The sequence below is a fragment of the Hylobates moloch genome, unplaced genomic scaffold (genome assembly GCF_009828535.3).
Source record: "Hylobates moloch isolate HMO894 unplaced genomic scaffold, HMol_V3 SCAFFOLD_64, whole genome shotgun sequence".
Classification (NCBI taxonomy): domain Eukaryota; kingdom Metazoa; phylum Chordata; class Mammalia; order Primates; family Hylobatidae; genus Hylobates; species Hylobates moloch.
The window spans coordinates 14,970-38,317 of record NW_026652339.1 but is presented as its reverse complement, the minus strand read 5'-3'; the positions used below and the strand labels follow the sequence as shown (position 1 = coordinate 38,317).

Below are 23,348 nucleotides of genomic sequence, written 5' to 3'. Positions count from 1 at the left end.
ATTCCCATCCACCCCTCTTCCTCCGTAAGCCCCCATTCCCATCCACCCATCTTCCTCCGTAAGCTCCCATTCCCATCCACCCCGCTTCTTCCGTAAGCCCCCATTACCATCCACCCCGCTTCTTCCTCACGTTCCCTCCTGCAGATCACACCTGGCCATAGGCCCAAAGCGAACCCCTCACTGGCACAGAAGCTTGGACCTGGAAGGGACTCATGGAGGAGTCCACTGTCTTGTACAGATGGGAAAACTGGGCCCAAATACCCAAGTCACTGGTTTCTTAGGCTTTCAGGCAGGAGGTCTGAGAGTCTGTTTTAAAGAGACCCTCTGTCTGGGGCCCAGAGCACCCCTCCTTCCTCAATACACGGCCACATCCAAGATAATCAAGGTTAGTCCCAGGGGTGACAGAAAAATAACCATGGCAGTGAATGTACTGCTGGGTCCTGGTTTTGCTGTTACCATTCTTCAAACTGCAGGACTGGGAAAATACCGCCTGTCCCCTGCCCGCTCTGCACATCATTTTAACTTCATAACTGAAAACAGCAGCCCTTTCTATGGTTAACAACAGAAATGTTAGTAAATGTTCTACTCTAAGAACAGATGTTTTACTTTTTTTAAGTTTTTAGTATGAAAAACTGTAAACAGAAAAGTAGAGGAAGAGTCCAGCACCTGCAGTTTGGCCACTGTCCAGACCTACTGTGTGCTTCTTGGGGAAAAAATTGACAGCTTTGAATGGCTGAGAGGTTTGGAAAGAAACAGCTCAGTCCCCATGGCCCGGATGGAGAGAGGATCCCTGCAGGCAGGTCCCCATGCTGCCACCAGATTGGAGCCACTCCTTGCTTCCTTTAGTCACAGTACCTGAATGTGTCCGCCTCCTGGAGAGCGTCCTGGTTGCGGGCTTCCCTCGCCACCCACTCCAGAGTGTTCAACTGGCTCTCTTCTTGCTTCTTTAAAAGGACATTGAGGCGCATCTTGGATACCCGCAAGAAGGAGGCTGTACAAAGGCAGAAACAGACGTTCAGCATGGCCGTGGCTGAGCTGTTGGCTCCAGAGTGCTTCTGTCCCACCTCCCCCAGGAAGGGAAGTCCGTTGGCCAGGCCAGTTCTAGAGCAAAATCTGAGAGATGCTCTTAGATTCCCACTGTGTCACTGCTTCTGCTGAGCCATGGAAACCTGAGAGGGTGTCCCCCAACATGCAGTGAAATGATGCCCATGCTCAGGAAGAGCCCACGTGGGGGCAGGGGCAAGGGGCGGGGAGCCTCATACTGTGGCATGCGTCGTCCTCCGTTAAGAGACCCAGGAGGAGCGCCACCCTCCGCATGTTGCGCGTGCAGCTCTCATTCTGGTCTCTGAGCATGCCCACGGCGCTCTGCACACAGCTCCTCAGCAGCCCGGTGGTGTCCAGGATCGACACCTATTGGTGGAGACGGTTGGGTCACCCGTTTCTGCCACTGACACAGTGGGTAAAAGCCAAACCGCCCATATGTGATGAGGGTCTCAATGCAGCAAACAGCACAGGGCGGCGGTCCTCACGGACCAAGAAGAGACGCCGACCTCCGCCCCGCACCCCCCAAACTGCCGGTGCAGATGCCCTTGACCCCCAGTAACCCCTAGTAACCAGCAACAAGACCGTCGCTGTGTGAGGAAAGTGGGGCGCCATCCTCACCCCTGCACAGCGGCGGCGACTCCTCCAGCTCCCAATGCAAAAGCGTTTAAAGATGCAGCTCAGAAGCGTCACCAGCAGCACAAGGGGAGGTCCCAAGAGCCAGAACTTACATCACTGCCTCCGAGTTCAGAGGTTTCCTTTCCCACCTTCTCAGAACTTTCTGTTTCCATGGCCTCCTCTGCCTCCTCCCCTGATGTGCCGGCCTCCGTTTCCATCGCCTCCTCATGGCCGTCTTCCGCCCGGTGTTCCAAGCCCACTGCAGTCGAAGCAAACGTGATTGCATTACTACTCAGAAAGTGGCACAGGGACTGCTGGCGGCGCCGTCTGGGAGTCTGTGTGCTCAGGCTCCGAGTGCAGGCTTCCCCAGCCCCCGGTCTGGTGGTAGGTCCCCAGATGAGAGATCATGGTCATGAAGATCAGCCCCCAAGGCAGCCCCTTCCTTCCAGCCTGGGCTCTGGCATGTTCTAGGCGCTCACTTCCATGGCTGGCCGGCTCACAGAGCTCTGCCTCAGCCTGAGGTAAGCGCACCTGCTCGGCCCTGGTGCTCTAGGATGAGCCACCAGTCAGTTCTGCAGATGTGTCCCCGAGCTCCTGCTGAGGGACGAAACACAGTGGCCCCTGCTCCTAGGGCCATGTGCACGTCACGCTCCACACCTACCATCTGCCCTTCCACCACCTGCTCCCCCAGAGGCTCCGCCTCATGACTCACACTCAGGCAAGTCTCCGGGCGTGAACAGCTGGCTGATGGCGACATTCTGCAGCCTGGTCACATCTGAAGTCATGAGGGTGGATCTCCGGAGGTCATCGATGTGGACAGACTGCCACAGCCCTGTGAAGTGTGAAGCCACCCACAACCGTCTCGTGTCTTCCCCGGCTGCTGCTCGGCCCTAAGCAGGGACACTGCACACCCTGGCTTGTCATTGTCTTGCTGCGCAATGAATGACTGGCACCCTGAAGCCAAAACCCTGGAATGGGCCTGCACGGAAACCACCCAACCCTATACTATACACCACCCGATTCTACGCACATCAACAACTTCAACATAAACAGCAATGGTAAGCCCTGCAATGGCAGGCATGGGAAGGACACGTGGATAAGGCTTGTGGTTCTTTCACCCGTGCATTGTCATATTTGCTGTATCACAGTTAGTGAGGGGTGGGGGACACTGGCAAGGTCTGCCTTCCATTCTCCAGGAAATTATTCAAGTAAACTTACTTTCCTATTTCTGGAATAACAACTTTTCTATGTCATAAATAGCTGGTGACCATTCCTTGGAAAAAAAAGAGATCTGAAGATAGTCCGACCCCCGCCACTCTCCCTCCCCGCCAAACAGGCATATCGGTGCGTTCCTGACAGCGTCCGTCAGGTGTCAGGGGTCTCCACTCTGTGTGACCCACATGCTAAGAGGTGAGGAGCTTGCCTACAGTCAGTCCAGGACAGGCTGCACGCAGCCTCCCGTCCCAGGATTCCTGTTTTTACAGTAATCAGTGGTAAGAAATCTAATTGCATCTGGAAAGAATCCTCTTGAGGTTAACAATAATATTCTAATTTCAGACTTGTATAACACAGAACCAAATGAGAAACAGTTCCAACATGACTTAAATAAAAAAATACGCTGACTGGGCCGGGTGCGGTGGCTCACACCTGTCATCCCAGCACTTTGGGAGGCTGGGGCGAGTGGATCATGAGGTCAACGGATCGAGACCATCTAGGTCAACATGGTGAAACCCCGTCACTACTAAACATACAAAAATTAGCTGGGCGTGATGGCACACGCCTGTAATCCCAGCTACTTGGGAGGTGAGGCAGGAGAATCGGTTGAACCCAGGAGATGTAGGTTGTGGTGAGCTGAGATCGCGCCACTGCACTCCAGCCTGGTGACAGAGCAAGACTCCATCTCAAAAAATAAATAAACACAAATAAATACCCTGACTGATGTTCTGATCTCACCTCCGTGGAAGCCCACATAGGCTGTTCCTCGTCCCATCCGGGACAGTTTTGTGATGAAATAGACAAAGATACGATCCTCATTTTCTTGTATTTTGTTGATTTCATTTATAGCAGAATACCTATTTAAAGAAAAAAAAAAGAATACCTATTTTAAAAACAAACACACACAAAAAAACAAGCAAATAAACACAGCAAAGCTGTGCAGCTGCAGAAGGGTGTTCTCTGAGCTGTTGTTTCAGTCTCACGGCCACCCGTTCCGATGAGTTTTACATAAACTTCACACCCCTGCGATCGTGACTTCTTCTCTCACAAGGGGATGAGAAATCTCTTAGCAGGCTCGTTTTCTTCCCCATTCCTGTGTCCTCTGCTTTGAAGTGGCATTCCTTTATTGACCAGAAACCCTATCTTGTGGTCCTCAGTGGGCCTGCCCGGGTGCAGCTAAGGGTGAGGCCAGCTGAACTTTCCATTCCTTCTTTTCTCTTAAGCGATGGGGGTCTTGCTGTGTGGCCCAGGCTGGTCTCAAACGATCCTCCTGCCTCTGCTTCCCAAGTAGCTGGGATTACAGGAAACAGCCCCTGTAGCCAGCAGACCTTTCTGTTTCAACAAAGAGTTCTGTGCGCAATGCCATTCCCTTCAGATGACCAATGGCCAAAGCCAGTTTCTTGTTGAGATTTAAACCACAAACTGAAATATGGCATCCAATGCTTCAAAAAGGTCCATAAATCACTTTTACTTTAAGTAATAAAGGCACAAAGTTAATTCTAAGAGCATCAGACTTCCCCTACAAACACTATAAAAATATCCAATAAATAGGAATAAAAGCATTTACCTACTGTTATTTCCCTCGAACTTGAAATAAATTCAAATTGTATAATTCAAAATTAACAATGACCAAAACATGTCTACAAACACAGGCTTCAAAGGCATCCTTTTATAGCTTGTTAATGTTCCATTATTTACACCTCTCGCATTTCACTTTTTTTGCGGGGAGGACAGGCTCTCGCTCTGGCCCCTAGGCTGGACTGCAGTGGCAGGATTGCAGTTCACTGCAGCCTTGACCTCCCAGGCTCAAGCAATCCTCCCACCTCAGCCTTCTGAGCAGCTGCGACTAGAGGTGTACTGTGGAAGGCTAATTATTTTATTTTTTTTAGAAATGAGGTCTTGCTGTGTTGCCCAGGCCCATTCCACTGTTTTTGTAGTGTTACTGGCCTTTTTGTCTCTCTTCAGCTTCCCTAATCCTCACTTGGGGGAATGAGGCGGGGGAAGAATTGCTCTTATTTTTATTTCTATATTGATTACGATCTTATACTGTTTTCGGGGAATAAATTCTCTAGGACTTCCTACGTTTTGGGTTTTTTACACAGTTTCTGAGAAAAATACTAAAAACATACTTAGCTGAGGCAATGAGCTGGGCACTATGGATTCCATCTTCAAAATCTGTCTGAATAATGAGGATTTTACATTTGGCTGTATTCGTTAAACAGTTTCTGAAAGAAAAGGGAAGTAATTCAAGTGAGGTCTCTGTCTTAAAAAATGGATAACAAAATTCCCCAAAGTGATAGGAAACATAAAGGCTACAAAGAAACAGCTACTCAGGTAGGATTTTCTTCCATAAGAACAGATAGTCCAGGTGAGAAAAGCCAAGTGCTTTTGGGGGAGGATGTTAGGCCAGACACCGCGTTGCAGAAGATGATGGAGATGAGAGGGACGCTGGGAGAGATTTAACAAGGATCCATTTCACAGTCACGTGACTGTGGTGCTCATTAACCGTCGCGGGCACCATGGCCACGCAGAAGCCACGCGGCCACGGCTGGGGAGGGAGAGGGCAGCAGGGAAGGCACGGAACCTCACCGGACTTCTTTGAGGAATGAGTACTCGGTGTCGAACTGCTGCAGCCACAGGAGTGTGGGTTTCGGAGCCCTCCCTGTGACCTCTGATTCTAAAATTTCACAGTCGTGACTTGTTAGCAGCCTGGAGAAAGTGGTGATCTACAGAGTTAAGAAACGCAAATTACTTGCCAGACTTCAAGGAAAGGTTGCAAGTGTGCTGCTAGGTTTAGACAGATCCTAGAAACCTGCAATGTTCAGCACGGTGCAGTTGCCACACAACAGCACAGAATCCAAACCCAAAGGCGTTTCCCAAAACACGGCAGCGCTGGGGCCGGGAGGCCCTACAGGGCCAAAGGCATGGGAGAGACGACCCCACCCTGCCCTGAGGGTGCCTTCCTCTCCTCCCCAGAGGCCCGTGCCTCTGCCTGCTTGGTCCGTACTTGAGATCTCATGATCCCTTAGGGCTCAGCACAAATGCCATTTCCTGTTATAGTACGACTTCATGATTTCAGATGGAGTTCGTGGTTGGTGCCGTCCCCTTCCCCCAGATGTCAGCAATTCTCCTGTCCCAAAGGTCACTCCCCCATCACAGTGCAAGTCGAAACGTTCCTCAAAACCTGCTGCTCTAGCCCAGGAATCCCTGCCTCACCACTGAGCTCAGATTCCCACATCCAGCTGCACGATGCATCAACACCTGTCCCCGGTGGACATCATCGCTGGCCTCCCAAAACCTGCTGTCTGTTCCTGCGTTATCTGTCATGATGAAGCAATGTCCACTCATCTAAGGAGGAATCCAGGGAGTCGCCCCGGACCTCTCCACCCGCCTTCCCCCACTCGGTGGTGGTGTTGGCCGTGCCCAATTGCCTCCTGAGTATCTCTGGGTTCCATCTGCTCCTCTCCTTTGTACTGTGCCAGCGGCCTCCCTACCAGCCCGTCTTTTCTACAATAGCCTTTCATCAGACTCCCTTCACCCAGCCAGGGAGACAAGTGTGCCTCCAGTGCCCACTCCATAGGGCTGAGATGTGGCTCTGCAGAGTCACTGAGGGCCTCCAGCAGTTCTCTCTGACTGCACCTCATCGCCCCATCTCAGCACTACAGCCTTGAACCCTAAGGGCTGTCAGTGGCTCTGCCCACAGAAGGTCCTCATCCTACAATCCCTTCCTGGCCATTCTTCCCCATCGGTGAGGGGCCTCTCCTAGGGAACATCTCATCTGAGCTCGCATCCTGGTCTGCACCGCTCCCCGCTGCCTCTAAGCACAGCATTTATGGTATGATATTGATGGCATCTGTTCATGTGCTGGTCTCTCCATGCGCCCTAATGCTAACAAAGGACAAGGGCTACAGATTCATCTGTGCATCCCCAGTGCCCTTGGCCCGGTCCTGGAACATGGTACTTTATTTGTTGGTGTGAACATTGTGTATGGTGCTGTTACCAGCATGGCGCACTGCACGGACCCAGGCACTCAGCACCTGGTTAACTGGACCTACATAGATACTTGGCTCTCCCCACACTTACCACAGAGGAGAGCTCAGCGTCTCAGCATCTCCCTGCAGGATCCCTAACCGCTGCCTGGGGAAGAATCTTGAATCCTGACACTAGGGATTTAGGACTCTTGGGTGACAGGGGATAGGGTACAAGTGCAGAAAGACAATCACCTCTGTGAAGATGGCGTGGTGCTCCAGGTCTGTCGCGTGCAGGTGCGCCTGCAGGAAATCTGCAAAGGAGTTGTGCCTCTGTCTGTAGAAGTACTCCTGCGACAGCGAATCCGCCGCGAACCCACCCAGCGAGGAGGCGCTCAGCCGGACCACGGCATCGGGCGTAGCGCAGTTCAGCAGGATCAATTTGGCCTCCCCAGACACCTTCTGGTAAAGTTCCTCCGTCAAGGCCCGGGGACCCTGCCTCTCTATGACCTGCAGCACCACAGAGGCGCAGGCGTCCGAGTGGTAGCCGATGAAGACGTCAGAGGGGCTGTATTTGTGCCTGTTCAGGAAATGATCTGCTTTGACATTGATGAACTTCTCCACCCATGCATGGAGCTCCTCCACGATGCTCTTCTGCCATTTCTCCAGCACCGTGTTGATATCCAGATAGTGCTTCTCCAGCCGGTTAATGAGGGGGATGGGAAAGTGTTTGTACACAACGTCTTTCTCTTCGATGATGATCAGGCGGAAGTTGGGGTGAACCCGACATTTGACGCGGTGGGTCCCCAGACCGAGGTCCACGTACTTCTGGCCGCCGAGGTGGACGTAGTACTGGTTGAGCGCATCGTAGAGGCTCTCGTAGAGGTTGTGCAGGTTGAGGAGCAACACCATCTTGCCTGTTTCCATGCAGACCTTCACACGGTTGACGTTTCTGCAGATCTGGGTGTACTCTTGGTCCTTGGGGAAACCAGAACCAAAAATAATCTCTGGCTGCTGGTCCTCCTCGAAGAATGTCTGCTGCAGGATCTGCAGTGCCACGTAGTTTTTGGTCAGCACGAGTAAGTAGCGGGACTCAGCATCTTCCGGCTGTCCACCCGGCACCTTCTGAGACGGCACCTTCTGAGAAGGCCCAAAGATGTTCTGTTTGATCAGCTGCACGGGGCTGACTTCCTCTGAGCACTTGGCCTCGGGCAAATTGGCCAGAAAGATGTCCAAAGCTCGGATGTCATCCTTGCCACTGAAGTTCCTAAGGACAGCCTGTGCAATGTCTTGCGGGGAAGGCTTTCTATTTGAAGCCTTTGCTGCAGCAAAGACCATTTTGATGAGGCTATAGTAGTCACGAAGCCCGAAGAATTCCTTGTCCTGGCTCACACACACCATTTCGTAGGCTTTGGCGAAGGACTCAAAGTACCCTTGGACTCGGTCCTGGACGAGGATGTCTGAGGAGCAGATGCCCTTGGCGCTCGCTATGAGCTCCCTCTTGTTGGGGCTGCCACGTGACACGAAAATGCCCCGGTTCATCTTGGCAGGGTCAAGGGCCCAGTTGGAGATGCCCACGAAGCCGACCTTTTTGTGGGGTGCGGGATCATCTTCAATGCATCCGTCTTCCAGCAGCGGGTGCAGAGTCTTCAGCGGCATTTTGGGGGAGTCTTCCGCCAGCCCCACCTCATCTAACACCACCACAGAGACATACTGCTGCAGGTCCTTCCCCTGCTGAAAGCGGGCGCACTGCCGGAAGGTGCCGATGATGCCCTGTGGGGTGGAGTGCGGGCTGCACTGGAAGGACACGAGGTGGACCTGCTTCAGGCTGCGGAAGAGATCCGAGTAGGCGGCCGGGCCCTGCATGGCGTCGGCCACGATGGTCTTGGCGAGAGACTTGGAGCTGCCGGGCTTCCCCACCAGGAAGAGGGGAATCTTCAGCTCAATGCAGATGACCATCATGAAGACGTTCTCCTTCAAGGCCAAGTTCTTGGCGATGGTTTTCCTCAGAGGTATGCCGTCCAGAAAAAGATCCTGTGCCCGCATTATTTCATCCAGAAGCAGCCTGCTGTTGTTATACGGTTTCGGAAAGAACCTGGCAATGGCTTTCCGATACAAGCCTTTGTTTTCTAAAGAGGCGTGGTAACACACCCCGATGGCCAGTATCAACGACCAGAGGACGGGATCTCTCTCGGTGTGATTTTTCCTGACGCTGGACTTGGAGAGAAAGGCATTCAGCTGCGCTAAGAGCATCGCGCTGTGCTCGTGGAACCATCTGAAAACTTTCACACAGCGCTCCACGTCCCTGAGGCTGACAAAGCTGCACTCATCTTCTCTTTTCCTCATGAAACCCTGAGAGGCGCAGAGGACTCCTGTGATCATGCGAGTCCAGTTTACATCTAGGCTGATGGAATCAACCAGTCCCTGGACAATCTGCTGGATGTAGAGCCTTTCAGCAACGTCACTCAGTTGTCCAAAGTCCCACACCAGAGGAATCAGGCTCGGGGGCAGAGCATGGACCCGGTATACCAGCTGCCTCAGAGGAATGGAGCCCAGCCTGTCGGCCGTCTCCTCTGTACTAACCCTGTAGCCCAAACCAGCTGACTCCAAACGGCAGATCATCTCCTCGGAGTGCTTCCGGTACGGGTTGCAGGCGGCTATGATATGCAGGCCAGAGTCCTCAGCCAGGGGCTGGCCGTCCACCGTACGATCACACAGGGCTTCTTTGATACAGCTTATAGCTTCTGTTGTGTTGGCTTCATCAAAAAACAAGATGGTGTCCAACTGATGTTGGTCCTTATTGGCGAAGGCCACATTTTCAGCCTCCCTGACTCTGGAGTAGATCATGTCTGCAGTTGTTCCTCCGTGCACCTTGACCAGCTTTATGGTGTCAGCATTGGCACCACCACGCCGCAGGTCGCTAAGGAATTTAATAAGCCTGGTTTTCCCACATCCAGTTTCTCCCATGATGATGACCGGGATCCCACACCGGAACCGCATCTCGATGGCAAGCATCTTAAGCATATTGTCTGTTGTGAGCTCATACGTTTTGTCGGGGTCAGTGGCCTGGGGGATCCCTAAGGCCAGGCAGAGACTCTCAAGTTTCTTGTGTCTGGGCAGTCTATCAAAGTCAACATTGAAGGGCACCCTCTGAAGCAGGAGGCCCGTGTACAGGTCCCTGGTCATGACGTCTCTCTTGATGACGTTCCTAGTCAAGTGATTGATGGCATCGACACTGCCCTCGCTGTTGGGCCGCAGATGGAAGCCGATGAATGTCATGGTTGTGTGGTCGTCATTGAAGAAAACGTATGGGTGAGGCTCCGACTCCCACCTCTTCCGGAGAGAGAAGGGCGCTAGATCTTCTTCCCTAACCCCATCCATGGTGACCAGGTGCTTCCCCGGGCTCTGGTCAGAGGTGTGGAGTGTTGGTGTGGCAAAATCTCTTGCCATAAAGACCATGAAGGTCACTACAAATTTCTTGAAGCCCCTCAGTGTGTCGCCAATAAAACTCTGATTGCAGAAGAGAGAGGCCTCACAGTCTCTGAGCTGATAATTCAGGAACCGGGCAAAGTTCCGAAGCTCTAACCAGGATGGGTTTATTACCCCGCAGTAAATCAGGAAATGCTGGAGGCATTCCTCCGGGGTGCCTTCGACAGAGCCTTCTTGATACTGAAACATGTCTAGGTCTTGGTTTTGATGGAATCGTCTTAAATATTGGTAAGGTCTTTGGAAGGTTTCGCTGCAGAACTCCCACTGATCCATCCCAGGCTCTGTGTCACTCCACCGGGGACTCAGCTCCATGTCTATCACCTCTTTGGGAGGCCTGCAGGTGACTTTTGGGAAGATGTCAAGAAAACTGAACTGGGGGACAGGGGTACGCTGGAAAGGAGAGACATGAATGAAATGGTTACAAGAAAACTTTCTAAGAAATGCTTTTGTGTCTTAACCCTCCACATTATCTATATTGGATGGACCTTTATGAAAAATGCACTGAAAATATGTAGCTTTCTGTATACTCTTTTTTTACACAGCATATCTTTCGCACATTAAGTAAAGGAGCTGCATTCTGAGCCAGGAAATCGCTTTCTAACCCAACTTCCTGAAACTAAGTTTCTCCACTAAGCATACATCTATTATGTATGTGAGTGAACATAAAACTCTCTTTTGCTGAGAAATTTTTGACAAATATCTCCTTGTCATCTTAGCTGGCATTAGGAAAGGTGACTTCTTTCAACAGATGAATCTACTAGATTCAGAGCACAGCTGGGATTCAGACTGGGCATACAGCATGAAGCCTGAATTGAATAGACAAATTGAAGACACTGCTAATTAATAGAAGAGTACTTTTATCCCAGACATGATTGAAAAGTGAGTTTAAAGATGGGCTTTTCTTTACTAACACTGCATTCAGCTGCTGCACTAAGTAAGGCAAAAGTGTGGAGTCTCCTAAACGCATCGTTCCCCTTCAGTAAGACCAGAAGGAACCCAAGACCCCCCCACACCAGGTGAAAACGCCCCACAGCACAGACCAGCGCTGAAGACCTCCTCGACGGCACTGACGTCCTCCTTTCCAGGATTTCAATGATATACAAATGGCAGGGGTTCCGAAGCCACATTTTCCCGTTTATATCCATTAAGTATTGTAAAATGAGGAGCTTGAAAAGAAACACCCAAATTCCAGTCTGCACCTAAGGACAGAATCACACGAGGTGTAAACACACGACACCATGGCGAGTTCTCCCAACTCTAAGTAACCCCCCCTTATTTTGCTCTTTGTCACGGTAATCCTGATGATCAACATCAACCTTTCAGCCAACGGCGGCCCACGTCTCCGAGGGCAGCCCCATAAAATCTTAATACTGTATTTCCTTGTACCATTTTTATGTTTAGACACATAAATACGCCGTTTTACAACTGGCTCCAGGATTCAGAACAGCCATATGCAGCCCAGGTTTGCGGCGTAGGAGCGACAGTGTGTACCGTAAAGCCTCTGTGTGCAGTGGGCTCTACATCTAGGTTAGTGTAAGCACACAGCGTGACGTTCACACAAGGAGGAAACTGCCTAACACACTTCTCAGAGCACGTTCCCACTGTTAAGCTTCACAGGACTGTGTGTGTGGAAACAAGGAATTCTATACATGGGGAGGAGTCAAGCAGGGACGTGGGGACCATATCTTTGCTGATGTGGCCATCAGCTGACGCTGGAGGGCACTTACTGAGGAGGTCACGTCCAGGTGAAAGAGCACAGGGACCTTCTGATACTGCACGTCCAGGAAGGGCAGCAGGGTGCCCAGGACTTGGCTCTCATCCACCTGAGGGTCGATCAGTCGAATTGTTTTCAGAGGCACCTTTTTCACGTTTAACTGCTTCTTCAGTTTGTCGTGCAACCTCTTCACGTACAGAGACTTTCCTATAACATTAATACAGAAATTAGGGCTGGGAGTGGTGGCTCACACCCGTAATCCTAGCACTTTGGGAGGCCGAGGCGGGGGGATCACTTGAGGTCAGGAGTTCGAAACCAGCCTGGTCAATGTGGTGAAATTCCGTCCCTACTAAAAATACAAAAAAATTAGCCAGGCGTGGTGGCAGGCACCTGTAATCCCAGCTACTCAGGAGGCTGAGGCAGGAGAATCGCTTGAACCTGGGAGGCGGAGGTTGTAGTGAGCTGAGATTGCACTACCGCCTGGGCATCCCTTAAGACATCCCTTAGGGTGCAGTTGTCATCGTTAGGGTGACAGAGCGAAACTCTGTCTCAAAAAAATATATATACATTATATATATACATACACTATATATATGTATATATAGAATATATATGGTATATATAGAAATGATATATATAGAAATATATAGAATACATATTATATATAAAATATATAGAATATATATAGAAATCTATATATTATATAGAATACATATATAGTGTATGTATATACAGTATGTGTGTGTATGTATGTGTGTATATATATATATATATATATAGAGAGAGAGAGAGAGAGAGAGAGAGAGAGAGAGAGAGAGAGAAATTAGGTCCCAGGGCTAGGATAAAGAGTAAGAGAATGTATAAAGATCCACTAGAAGTTACTTCTCTTTGTATAAAATTCAAAACTGATGCAACATAACATCAGATTCAAGAATATGCTCTTGAACCCTTCACATTTCCCAGCCGTCACCTACTCACTCTCCTGGCCACCTCCTGCCTCCGCAGGACAGCAGGCAAAGCAGAGTCCCGTGCCACTTAGCACTAGGAGCATGTTCTGAAAAACACATTGTGAAATGATTCTGTCACTGTGAACATCAGAGTGTGCATGCAGAAACCCAGATGGCAGAGCCGACCACACACCTGAGCGAGGTGGAATAGCCCATTGCCCCTGGGCTACAAGCCGTGACAGCATGGGGGCATCCTACATACAGTGGGGAGCTGTGACACAGGGCAAATATCTGAATATCTAAACATATTCAGGCCAGGCATGGTGGCTCAGGCCTGTAATCCCAGCACTTTGGGAGGCCAAGGCGGGTGATCACTCAAGGTCAGGAGTTTGAGACCAGCCTGACCAACATGGTGAAACCCCATCTCTACTAAAAACTAGTCAGGCGTGGTGGCATGTGCCTGTAATCCCAGCTACTCGGGAGGCTGAGGCAGGAGAATCGCTTGAACCCAGCAGGCAGAGGCTGCAGTGAGCCGAGATGGTGCCACTGCACTCCAGCCTGGGCGACACAGTGAGACTCCATCTCAAAAATAAAAATAAAAATGTAGAAAAGGTACAATAAAAAATATGGTATTATAATCTTTTGTTCTTTCTTTCTTTCTCTTTTTTTAAAAGACCAAGGCCTTGCCCCATTACCTAGGCTGGAGTGCAGTGGCACATCTGCAGCTCACCACAGCCTTGACCTCTTGGGCTCAAGCGATCCTCCCGCGTCAGCCTTCCTAGCAGCTGGGATCACAGGCATGCACCACCATGCCTGGCTAATTTTTAAAGTACAGTTTTCTAATCTTATGGGACCGTGGTCATATATGCGGTCTGCTGTTGACTGAAATGTCATTATGTGTTGAGTGACAAGCTAATGAAAGTCACAGCAAAAGGAGAGGCTTCAGCAGGGAGGGGAAGAGTAATGTTTATCCCAACAGGACGAGGTACTGTTGATAGGATAAAGTCAACAGAACAGAAGCTACTATTTCTTTTTAAGGGAAACGAAGGGTGGGTCAAGAGGCACAGCTTTCTCTTCAATTCTACCTCCCATTGCTCACACGACCAACATCAACCCCAAAGAGGCCGGTGGCATTTAAGGGGAGAAGTAAACTTCAGGTCGGGCATGGTGGCTCACACCTGTAATCCCAGTACTTTGGGAGGCTGAGGTGGGCAGATCACCTGAGGTCAGGAGTTTGAGACCAGACTGGCCAACATGGTGAAACCCTGTCTCTGCTAAAAATACAAAAATTAGGCCGGGCATGGTGGCTCATGCCTGTAATCGCAGCACTTTGGGAGGCCGAGGAGGGCGGATCATGAGGTCAGGAGATCAAGACCATCCTGGCTAACACGGTGAAGCCCCATCTCTACTAAAAATAAAAAAATTAGCTGGGTGTACTGGCACGTGCCTGTAGTCCCAGCTACTCAGGAGGCTGAGGCAGGATAATCACTTGAACCCAGAAAACGGAGGTTGCAGTGAGCCGAGATCACGCCACTGTCCTCCAGCCTGGGCGACAGAGCAAGACTCCATCTCAAAAAAAAAAAAAAAGAAAAGAAAAAACAAAGTACACTGCAGAGATGTTTGCTGAGAGGAGGAAGGGAATGGGGCTCCCAGGGAATACCCATTCTGAGAGACCAGGTGACCAGGGTGCCTGGTTCTGGCACAGACCCTGATCGACACCCACAGATGAATCACACCCTCCTAGAGCCTCGGTTTCTCCACCTGCAGACAGGCTTCATCTGCTGGAGGGGGAAGGGCCCCGGGCAGTCCCTGGGAGACGGGGCCTGCCCACCCTGCCGCTCTCCTTACCAACACCTGCTCGCTCCGAGGCCACGATCCCCACACACAGCCGGTCCTTGAACACGGCCGCCGCTGACAGGGTCTGCTTCGGGACCCGGTAGTGACCTGCCAGGTAGGCTTGCATGGCCTCAAGGGGTGCCTGGGGGGTGACGAAGACCTTGTGCTGGCTGAAGGCAGAGGGGAGGTAGCAGTGCTCCCAGTCCCCATCGCAGACCATCATGAGCTGGTAGTCTTCTCGGTGCTGCTGCGTGCACAGTTTCTGGAAGAGCTCCTCGGCCTGGCGCGCCACCTCGTAGCTCAGCTGATCTGCGAACAGCAGGCTGTAGACCTTATGCCCTGGGGAGCCCAGGGTCAGGCAGCGGCGCAGCAACAGCTCCACCTCCTCGAAGACGGTTGCCGGGGTGCAGAGCAGCACCTCATCGTAGGTGGGCAGGGGCTGGCTTGGGGTTTGCATGTAGACAGCCAGGGCGGCTGGCAACACCTCGGAGTGGCCACAGACGATGAGGTTGGGCTGGCCAACTCGCAGACCTCTCGGGAGACAACGCTCCACGGGAGACCCACCCATCCCTGCCACCTGAGCCAGACAGCGGCCAAGGGTCTCTAGGTCGAGGCAGTCGGGCAGGAAGGCAGGAAGGCACCCCATGGACTGCTCCATGATGACCCTCAGCTTGTCCACCAGGCTGAACTCTGAGAATAGCATCAGCGGGAGCTCTTCCATGACCGTCCTCACGCGGTACCTGGCAGCCTCACTCTCGCACCCCACACAGGCCCTTAAGACATCCCTCAGGGTGCAGTTGCTTTTGATGAAGGACAGCATCGTTAGGGCAGCATCACTCGGGGGCTGCTTCCTGATCTCAGTGCTCAGGTAAACCAGCTGCTCTGCCGTGTAGAAGTTCAGGTAAAAGTGCTCCATTCGCTTCTGGGTCACGAATATCTTCCAGCTGTCAAGGAACTGCTCCATCTGCCTGCAGAGGGCTGCCAGCAGCTCAGTGACATCTCCACCTTCTGCAAGCTCCGTCACCAGGTCCAAGCCAAAGTCCATTCGGAGGGACACACCCTGCTTGGGGGAGCAGTAGGCCATGGCGATCCAGGTCCTGAACAGCATATTCCCAGCAGAGTGCAGGTCGATGAAGGCCTGGCTGAGCCTCTGCACGCTGCAGAAGACCTGGAGAAGCAGAACCATGAGGTTGGCTCACAAAGCCATGCGAGAGGGTAACACGCTACTCTGCAACAGCACACAGGCCTACCGCCAAAAGACGGCCCCGTCCACGGGCCCACTGCATGATCTGCGCTCACAAGGCCTCCCTCCTCATCTACACAACCCACCCGAGAAGATGGCACTTTTATCAGGAAAAGAGTCATTGTAGAGATAAATGGTATCATTTGTTTTAATTTATTTTTTTATTTTTTTTTGAGATGGAGTCTTGCATTGTTGCCCAGGCTGGAGTGCAGTGGTGTGATCTCGGCTCACTGCAACCTCTGCCTCCTGGGTTCAAGCAATTCTCCTGCCTCAGTCTCCCGAGCAGCTGGGATTACAGGCACATGCCACCATGCCCGGCTAATTTGTGTAATTTTAGTACAGATGGGGTGGTTTCACCATATCAGCCAGGCTGGTCTCAAACTCCTGACCTCAAGTGAAAGGCCCGCCTCGGCCTCCCAAAGTGCTGGCTTTACAAGTGTGAGCCACTGCACCCAGCAGAGATAAAGGATAGCATTTGTAAAGCAGAGATCAACTTTAAAGAAAGAACCTATAATAAAATTGAGAGACTATTACTTAAACCAGTACACCACTCTCAGTATGATTATTTCTGTTTTGTCCATCTAAATCTTAGTTATTTGGATGCTTGCTGATTTATGGAGTGAGAGAGGCAATTCCAGTGTCTTTCTAAGGGCTATCTGCTGGGTGACCAACCTCCTTCTCGGTGCGGTGGCCAGGCTGCCAGCTTGCAGCGTTCATCCTGTGGATCGTAAGGAGGGACTGCTAACCCAGGGGCCTGCCTGCCTTAAGACCTCTCTGGGGCTGCAGACTAGAGTTCCATGCACCCTACAAATGTGCCAACTCTACTCTCCCTGGGCCTAAGAGCAGAGCCCTTCTTATCAGGCAAATCCCAAGTCAAATCCTTTCCATTTTCTTGGGAGTACACAGCCCTCACGGACGAGATGACACCACCAGCTTAGCGCCACTGCAAAGATGTGCCCTCACCTCTGAAAACCTGTCCACTTCCGTGTTGTTATGATCCTTCTTGCCAGACATCAGCATCAACTTGTTCAAAAGCTCCTTCAGCTCCTCTAAAGAGTACTCTTGTGGCTCCTTGTGGCTGCCAGGGCTCTCAGGAAGGATCAAGTGTAGAACCGCGTCTGGGGAAATCTGTGAAGAGCACAGGTTAGAAGTCACTTTCCTGGGGGCAGAAGCCCTGGACTGGCAGCAGCCTGCAGACGGGCCACAGCTGCGCTGAGGGTTGGGGACCGCTCACCTTTTGGCCACCTTTGGGTGCCTGGATCACATAGATGCCTCTTTGGTTGATGGCCGTGGCCAGGGTCAGGGATGAGAGTTCCACAGACCCATGACTCTCCTTCACAGTCTTCAGCCACTCCAAGTTCCTGGCAGAGTCACACTATGGGGACAAAAGGAGAGAACACGGGCCACAGCTGGAGCGAGCATCTAGCCCCTCTCTCTCCTGCGGTCGGTCTCCTGCCTCTGCCTCGCTGCAGAGCCTTCTCCCCATGCTTCCCCAGGGCTCAGGACGCAGTCACCCACCCAGCGCCCCGAATGGACCAGGTGCCACCCTGACAACGTGATCTGTCACTCAGTGCTGCTTTGTACTCGCTGTTCACCCACATTTCCTCCAGTGCCTGGTGCCCCAGCTGGCACATGGGGGCACTTGGCTTATATCTGTGGAGGAGTGGAGGGGAATGAGCAGCCGCCCGCCTGCCTCTCCACCAGACGCCATCATTCTGCCAGGTCCCCAGTGCAGAGAACCCTCTGCTGGAGGGTGCATTCTCTGCTGGAAGCAATGGCTATGGTGTCCCAAGTCCTCAGTGTCCTTCTGTGGTCCCCAAGTACAACAAGAGGAGTTCAGGAAAAATCACAACAGAGGGTTTTGTTTGGAAACTCTGCTGACTTTCTAGCAGAAAAATGAAGATAGCTTTACCTGCCCTTCCATATGTCACTTCTTCCTCCACCCACGTGCAGAGCAGCCGTCCGGGGGCTGGCCCAGGTATCTAGTTAAGCTGCCTACGTCAATTCAGACCCTGCTACAGGTAGTTTACTTAAACTTAAATGTTTACTTTTTTCTTTTCTTTTTTTTGAGACAGAGTCTCACTTTGTCACTCAGGCTGGAGTGTAGTGGTGTGATCTCAGCTCACTGCTATCTCTGCCTCCCGGGTTCAAGCAATTCTCCTGTCTCAGCCTCCAGTGTAGCTGGGATTACAGGTGCACACCACCATGCCTGGCTAATTTTAAATGTTTACTTTTTTCTGATAAAAAATTCTATCAATTATAGAAAATAACAAAAAGTAACAGAATAAAATGACAATTACGACCATTCAGAGAAAACTCCTGGCAACGTTTCAGCATACTTCCTTTCTGTCTTTTTTCCACATGTGTTTTGCACCTTAGAGAATACTATGTGTCATGTAATTTGGTATCCCGCTTTCTAAGTAACAAGATGGTGAATTTCCATTTATGAAGAAAAGCTTTTAAAATATCATTGAAAACGGCTGTGTACAAACCTACCACACAGGTGTACCACCATTTGCACAGTCACTCCCCTAATGTTGCTAAGCAACGCTCTATTCAACGTAATCTGCATTACAGCCAGAATAAGACTCACCAGTTTTCTGGGCAGGTGCTGGTCACTGTCCAGAGCCTTCCACAGCTTTTTCAGATGCTTCATGAATGCGCTGAAGCCCATCCTGGGGTCCAGCTTAAACAGCAGGGATGCGTAGCCCTGTACAGCGTCATGGAAGCAGGCCACCCGGTCCACATCAATGTCATTCTCCCCCGCTAAGATAGAGGCCAGGTCCACAAACACTTTCAGCTCATTGATGCCTGGGGAAGAGAAGAGGGGGGTCAGCGTGGGACTGTTCCATCATAGCATAAGACTCGGTCTTGGGCAGTAATCCTTACTGAAGCTGAAATGATATTTCATGAATTTTTAAGGTTCTGTCCACTTTCTGCTTTCAGTAAGAGTCCGGAACACCTAATCTTTTGTAGTTTTTTTTTTTTTTTTTTTTTGAGACAGAGTCTCACTCTGTCACCCAGCCTGGAGTGCAGTGACACGATCTCGGCTCACTGCAACCTCTGCCTTCCAGGTTCAAGTGATTCTCCTGCCTCAGCCTCCAGTGTAGCTGGAATTACGGGCGCCCACCACCACACCTGGCTAATTTTTTGTATTTTTAGTAGAGACAGGGTTTCGCCATGTTGGTCAGGCTGATCTCCAACTCCTGACCTCAGGTGATCCACCTGCCTTGGCCTCCCAAAGTGTTGGGATTACAGGGGTGAGCCACCACGCCCGGCCTGTAGTGTCTGTTCATACCACTAAACGATATCTCGCCATTCCTGAGCAATTTCAATGTCCCAGGCACTGTACTGCGTTTTTGTGTACGCTGTTTCCTTCAATCCACACAACATTGCCATTTAAACAAAAAGAAACTAAGGCTCAGCTGTAAATAACATGTTCACAATTAACTATGAAACACGCAGATCATTCCCCTCAGATAAATTACTCATTGAAGGATGTGCATCAGCGTGGACCAAAGAGTCCACCATTGAAACCAGCAGCTCTCCCAAGAGAGCCAGAGCCTGCGATCCAGCAGGTGGTGGCCCCAGACCCCTCAGCACACCTGCACTGCCGCCTATGCCCCTCCTGCCTCCTCTGCCTCTTCCTCTCTCCTCCGCCAATGACATCTAAGCGACAGAACTGAAGAGGCTGCCAAGAAACGTACAGCATCAATGGATAAGCTGTGAGAAACATCTCTCTGAGGGGCCGGGCGCGGTGGCTCACGCCTGCACTTTGGGAGGCCAAGATGGGTGGATGACCTGAGGTCAGGAGTTCAAGACCAGCCTGGCCAAAACGGTGAAACCCCATCTCTACTAAAAATACAAAAAAGTAGCTGGGTGTGGTGGTGGGCGCCTGTGGTCCCAGCTACACAGGAGGCTGAGGCAGGAGAATGGCGTGAAGCCGGAAGCGGAAGTTACAGTGAGCCAAGATCACGCCACTGCACTCCAGCCTGGGCGACAGAGCAAGACTCTGTCTCAAAAAAACAAACAAACAGAAAAAAACCTCTCTGTGGGCAGGAGCTCTCCTTGTCCTCCAGTAAAAATCTACCGGAAGAAAAAGCTGAAGGGGGCAAGATTTTACAGAAAAGGAACCTGAGCCATTTACAGCTTCCAAAGTGGCGGGGTGTGGCGAGGTGAGTGGCTTTTACACCAGCACGTGGGAAATACTGTGAACTGTATGAGCAGTGCCCATCTCCCTAAAGCATGCAGGCAACATCTTTCTGCCCTTTACGTAGCCCTTGGCCAAGGGGAGGTATTGCCAAAGAGTTTAGGAACGCCACACAATGCGCCATCTGAAAACTTTCTCCAGACTTCCACGCAACCCCAAAGGCTAATTTTACCTCCAAGAGCCTCCCGGACCCAGCAGATGAACTCCTTTCTCAGGGACAGAGCCTTCAGCCCCTTGCACCGGGCCTCACTGATGTCCTGGAGCAGATTTTTGGCCTGGATGAGCTCCTGGTTGATCTGGTCCAGTGTTCCATGGCCGAAGTCATCAGTCTGCAAGAGAAAGCTCTACTGTGGACTGGAACTCATTAACCAGAACCCAAGAATCCGTGAGCTGCAAGCACTGACCATCCCAGCAGCCCCACCCTCCCTCGATGCCTAGATTTGCCACTGCTGTGACAACAGGCACACCGAGCTCTTACCCCTGAATTGGATGATCGAACCCCCACGGCTGTTTCTCCCTGATCAAGAGGAACTGTGATTCCTAGGAACCTGATATTCTGCTAAGCATTTTAATAAAGTGGATTTTAAAATCAATTCTCACATAACCCTGCCAGGTAACTACTGTTGCTTTTTCTGCTTTATCAATAAAGGCCCAGAGCAGTTGCTTCCTTGAGGACGTGCATTGAAGTTCAAGTGTAAATGGATGTGATTCCAGGTTGTTTTTGTTTTTTTTTTTTTTGAGACGGAGCCTTGCTCTGTCGCCCAGGCTGGAGTGCAGTGGCACAATCTCGGTTCACTGCAACCTCCGCCTCCCTGGTTCAAGCGATCTCCCTGCCTCAGCCTCTCCAGTAGCTGAGATTACAGGCACCTGACACCACACCCGGCTAATTTTTGTATTTTTAGTAGAGACAGGGTTTCACCATGTTGGTCAGGCTGGTCTTGAACTCCTGACCTCAGGTGATCTGCCCACCTCAGCCTCCCAAAGTGCTGGGATTACAGGCATCAGCCACTGTGCCCAGCTGTGATTCCAGCTTTTATGCTAAATTCTAATCATTATCTTGGTCTACCTAAAAACATAAGCAGCAAAAGACTCAGCCGGGCGCGGTGGCTCACGCCTGTAATCCCAGCACTTTGGGAGGCCAAGGTGGGTGGATCACAAGGTCAGGAGATCGAGACCATCCTGGCTAACACAGTGAAACCCTGTCTCTACTAAAAAAAAGTACCAAAAAAATTCGCCGGGCATGGTGGCTTGCACCTGTGGTCCCAGCTACTCGGAGAGGCTGAGACAGGAGAATGGCGTGAACCAGGGAGGCGGGGCTTGCAGTAAGCCAAGATCGCGCCACTGCACTCCAGCCTGGACGACAGAGCGAGACTCCGTCTCAAAAAAAAAAAAAAAAAAAAAAATAGCAAAAGACTCACCTCTTAACTCTAACAGAAACAACTGATTTACCGCTTTTGGGTGGAACTGGGAGATGCAGTTGGGCCGCCGACAAAGTGTTTTGCTTTTTGGCTTCTGTAACCTGAAGAGAGCCTATGACCCTTTACAAATGCCCGTTAGGAAAAGAGGATTGTTGCCCTTTCCTGAGTTCTTGATCTCCATGCAGACCCAAGAAAACTCCCTCTGGCTAAGGAGCAGTGGTACTATTTATAACAAAGGTAAAAACAAAGCCCTCGGGATATTCAGGCCTCAAGTACCACACACACAGGGGTCCCTGACGGAAGCTCTAAGTCATCCGCCCCGCTTTTCAAAGCCACGAAGCCCATGGCTTCTGAAGAGCGTGAGGCAGGACGCCCCTCCAAACCCCCACAGTCCCCAGCAAATAACTTACAAAATTTAGTAAAGTGTTGAGAACACTGAAGTCACCGGTCAGTCCCAGGCTCTCTTTGACCTGCAAGATGACCTTGGCTGCGTGGACAGCCTGGTGCAGGTGATGGTATTCCTTGATCTGTTCGACTCGCTCCTTGATCCAATCGCTTTGGCCCTGGTGGTCCACAGTGCACATGATCTTAAGTTCTGAATCCAGGTCCGTGTATTTATTCACAAAGTCCTTGAAGATGACATCAATCTCTGCAAGGGTGACCCGTCCTGACTTTAGATCCTGGTACAGTTTAATGAACGTTCTGTAAGAAGGCTGATACAAATAGTCATACACCTCTTCAAGCTCAAGGGTATGCCTTTCTGATTCTTCTTCGGGCTCACTCAGCAACTCTGCGGCTTCCTGGTCCTCCTTAGGTTCACTCAGCGGCTCTGCGGCTTTCTGCCAGAAGATCTGGAAGATGTGGCTGTCTCTGAGCAAGTCTATCTTCCCAGCCATTTCTCGGACCTGGGAGCTCAGCTGGTAATGCGTTGTCCTCTGCGAGTTCGAGGAGGTGGACTGTCTCACTGTCACGACTTCATTTAATCTTTTACTGCTGAGGTCTTGTGAGTGTCTTATTGCAAGCACTCCAAAGTCCACTTTAGAAACCAAAAGAAAATGTCAAAAGTCAAAGCTCTAATCATGATTCCATTTTATTTCACTTTCCTAAGACTTACTCTCCTCAATTCTCTGAGCGAACTCAAGAGCACACAACTGCTAGGATTTCTTTCTCAGGAAGAGTTCACAGGTCTTTCCCTCCCCGCTTAGCCTTGTTAACCAATATTCATGATAAAGAAAGCATCATAAACTTCTGGGTAAAGATGGCAGTGGGAAAACACGCATCTGTTTACTCTTTGCCAAATCCCACTCCAATGACAGAATATAAACTGCATTTAAAAAGTCATCAACTGGCCGGGCGCGGTGGCTCAAGCCTGTAATCCCAGCACTTTGGGAGGCCGAGGTGGGCGGATCACGAGGTCAGGAGATCGAGACCATCCTGGCTAACACGGTGAAACCCTGTCTCTACTAAAAATACAAAAAATTAGCCGGGCGTGGTGGTGGGCGCCTGTAGTCCCAGCTACTCGGGAGGCTGAGGCAGGAGAATGGCGTGAGCCCGGAAGGCGGAGCTTGCAGTGAGCCGAGATCGCGCCACTGCACTCCAGCCTGGGGGACAGAGCAAGACTCCATCTCAAAAAAATAAAAATAAAAAGT

At 51.0% G+C, this 23,348-nt stretch overlaps 1 protein-coding gene across 2 annotated transcripts in view; it reads right to left on the bottom strand.

Moving 5' to 3' along the window:
• Positions 1-23,348, bottom strand: part of LOC116463785 (E3 ubiquitin-protein ligase RNF213) — a 77,852-nt gene that overhangs the window by 39,714 nt on the left and 14,790 nt on the right. For both annotated transcript variants that reach the window (XM_058434843.1, XM_032147048.2), the window contains 16 exons: positions 22,110-22,735; positions 20,454-20,610; positions 18,665-18,882; positions 17,306-17,446; positions 17,035-17,199; positions 14,841-15,996; positions 12,059-12,252; positions 11,372-11,530; positions 7,098-10,721; positions 5,464-5,600; positions 5,004-5,099; positions 3,613-3,731; positions 2,372-2,491; positions 1,773-1,918; positions 1,263-1,410; positions 856-991 (listed from right to left, as the gene is read on the bottom strand). In XM_058434843.1, the coding sequence (XP_058290826.1) occupies positions 856-991; positions 1,263-1,410; positions 1,773-1,918; positions 2,372-2,491; positions 3,613-3,731; positions 5,004-5,099; positions 5,464-5,600; positions 7,098-10,721; positions 11,372-11,530; positions 12,059-12,252; positions 14,841-15,996; positions 17,035-17,199; positions 17,306-17,446; positions 18,665-18,882; positions 20,454-20,610; positions 22,110-22,735 (7,342 nt within the window). The remainder of the gene's footprint in view (positions 1-855; positions 992-1,262; positions 1,411-1,772; positions 1,919-2,371; positions 2,492-3,612; positions 3,732-5,003; positions 5,100-5,463; positions 5,601-7,097; positions 10,722-11,371; positions 11,531-12,058; positions 12,253-14,840; positions 15,997-17,034; positions 17,200-17,305; positions 17,447-18,664; positions 18,883-20,453; positions 20,611-22,109; positions 22,736-23,348) is intronic.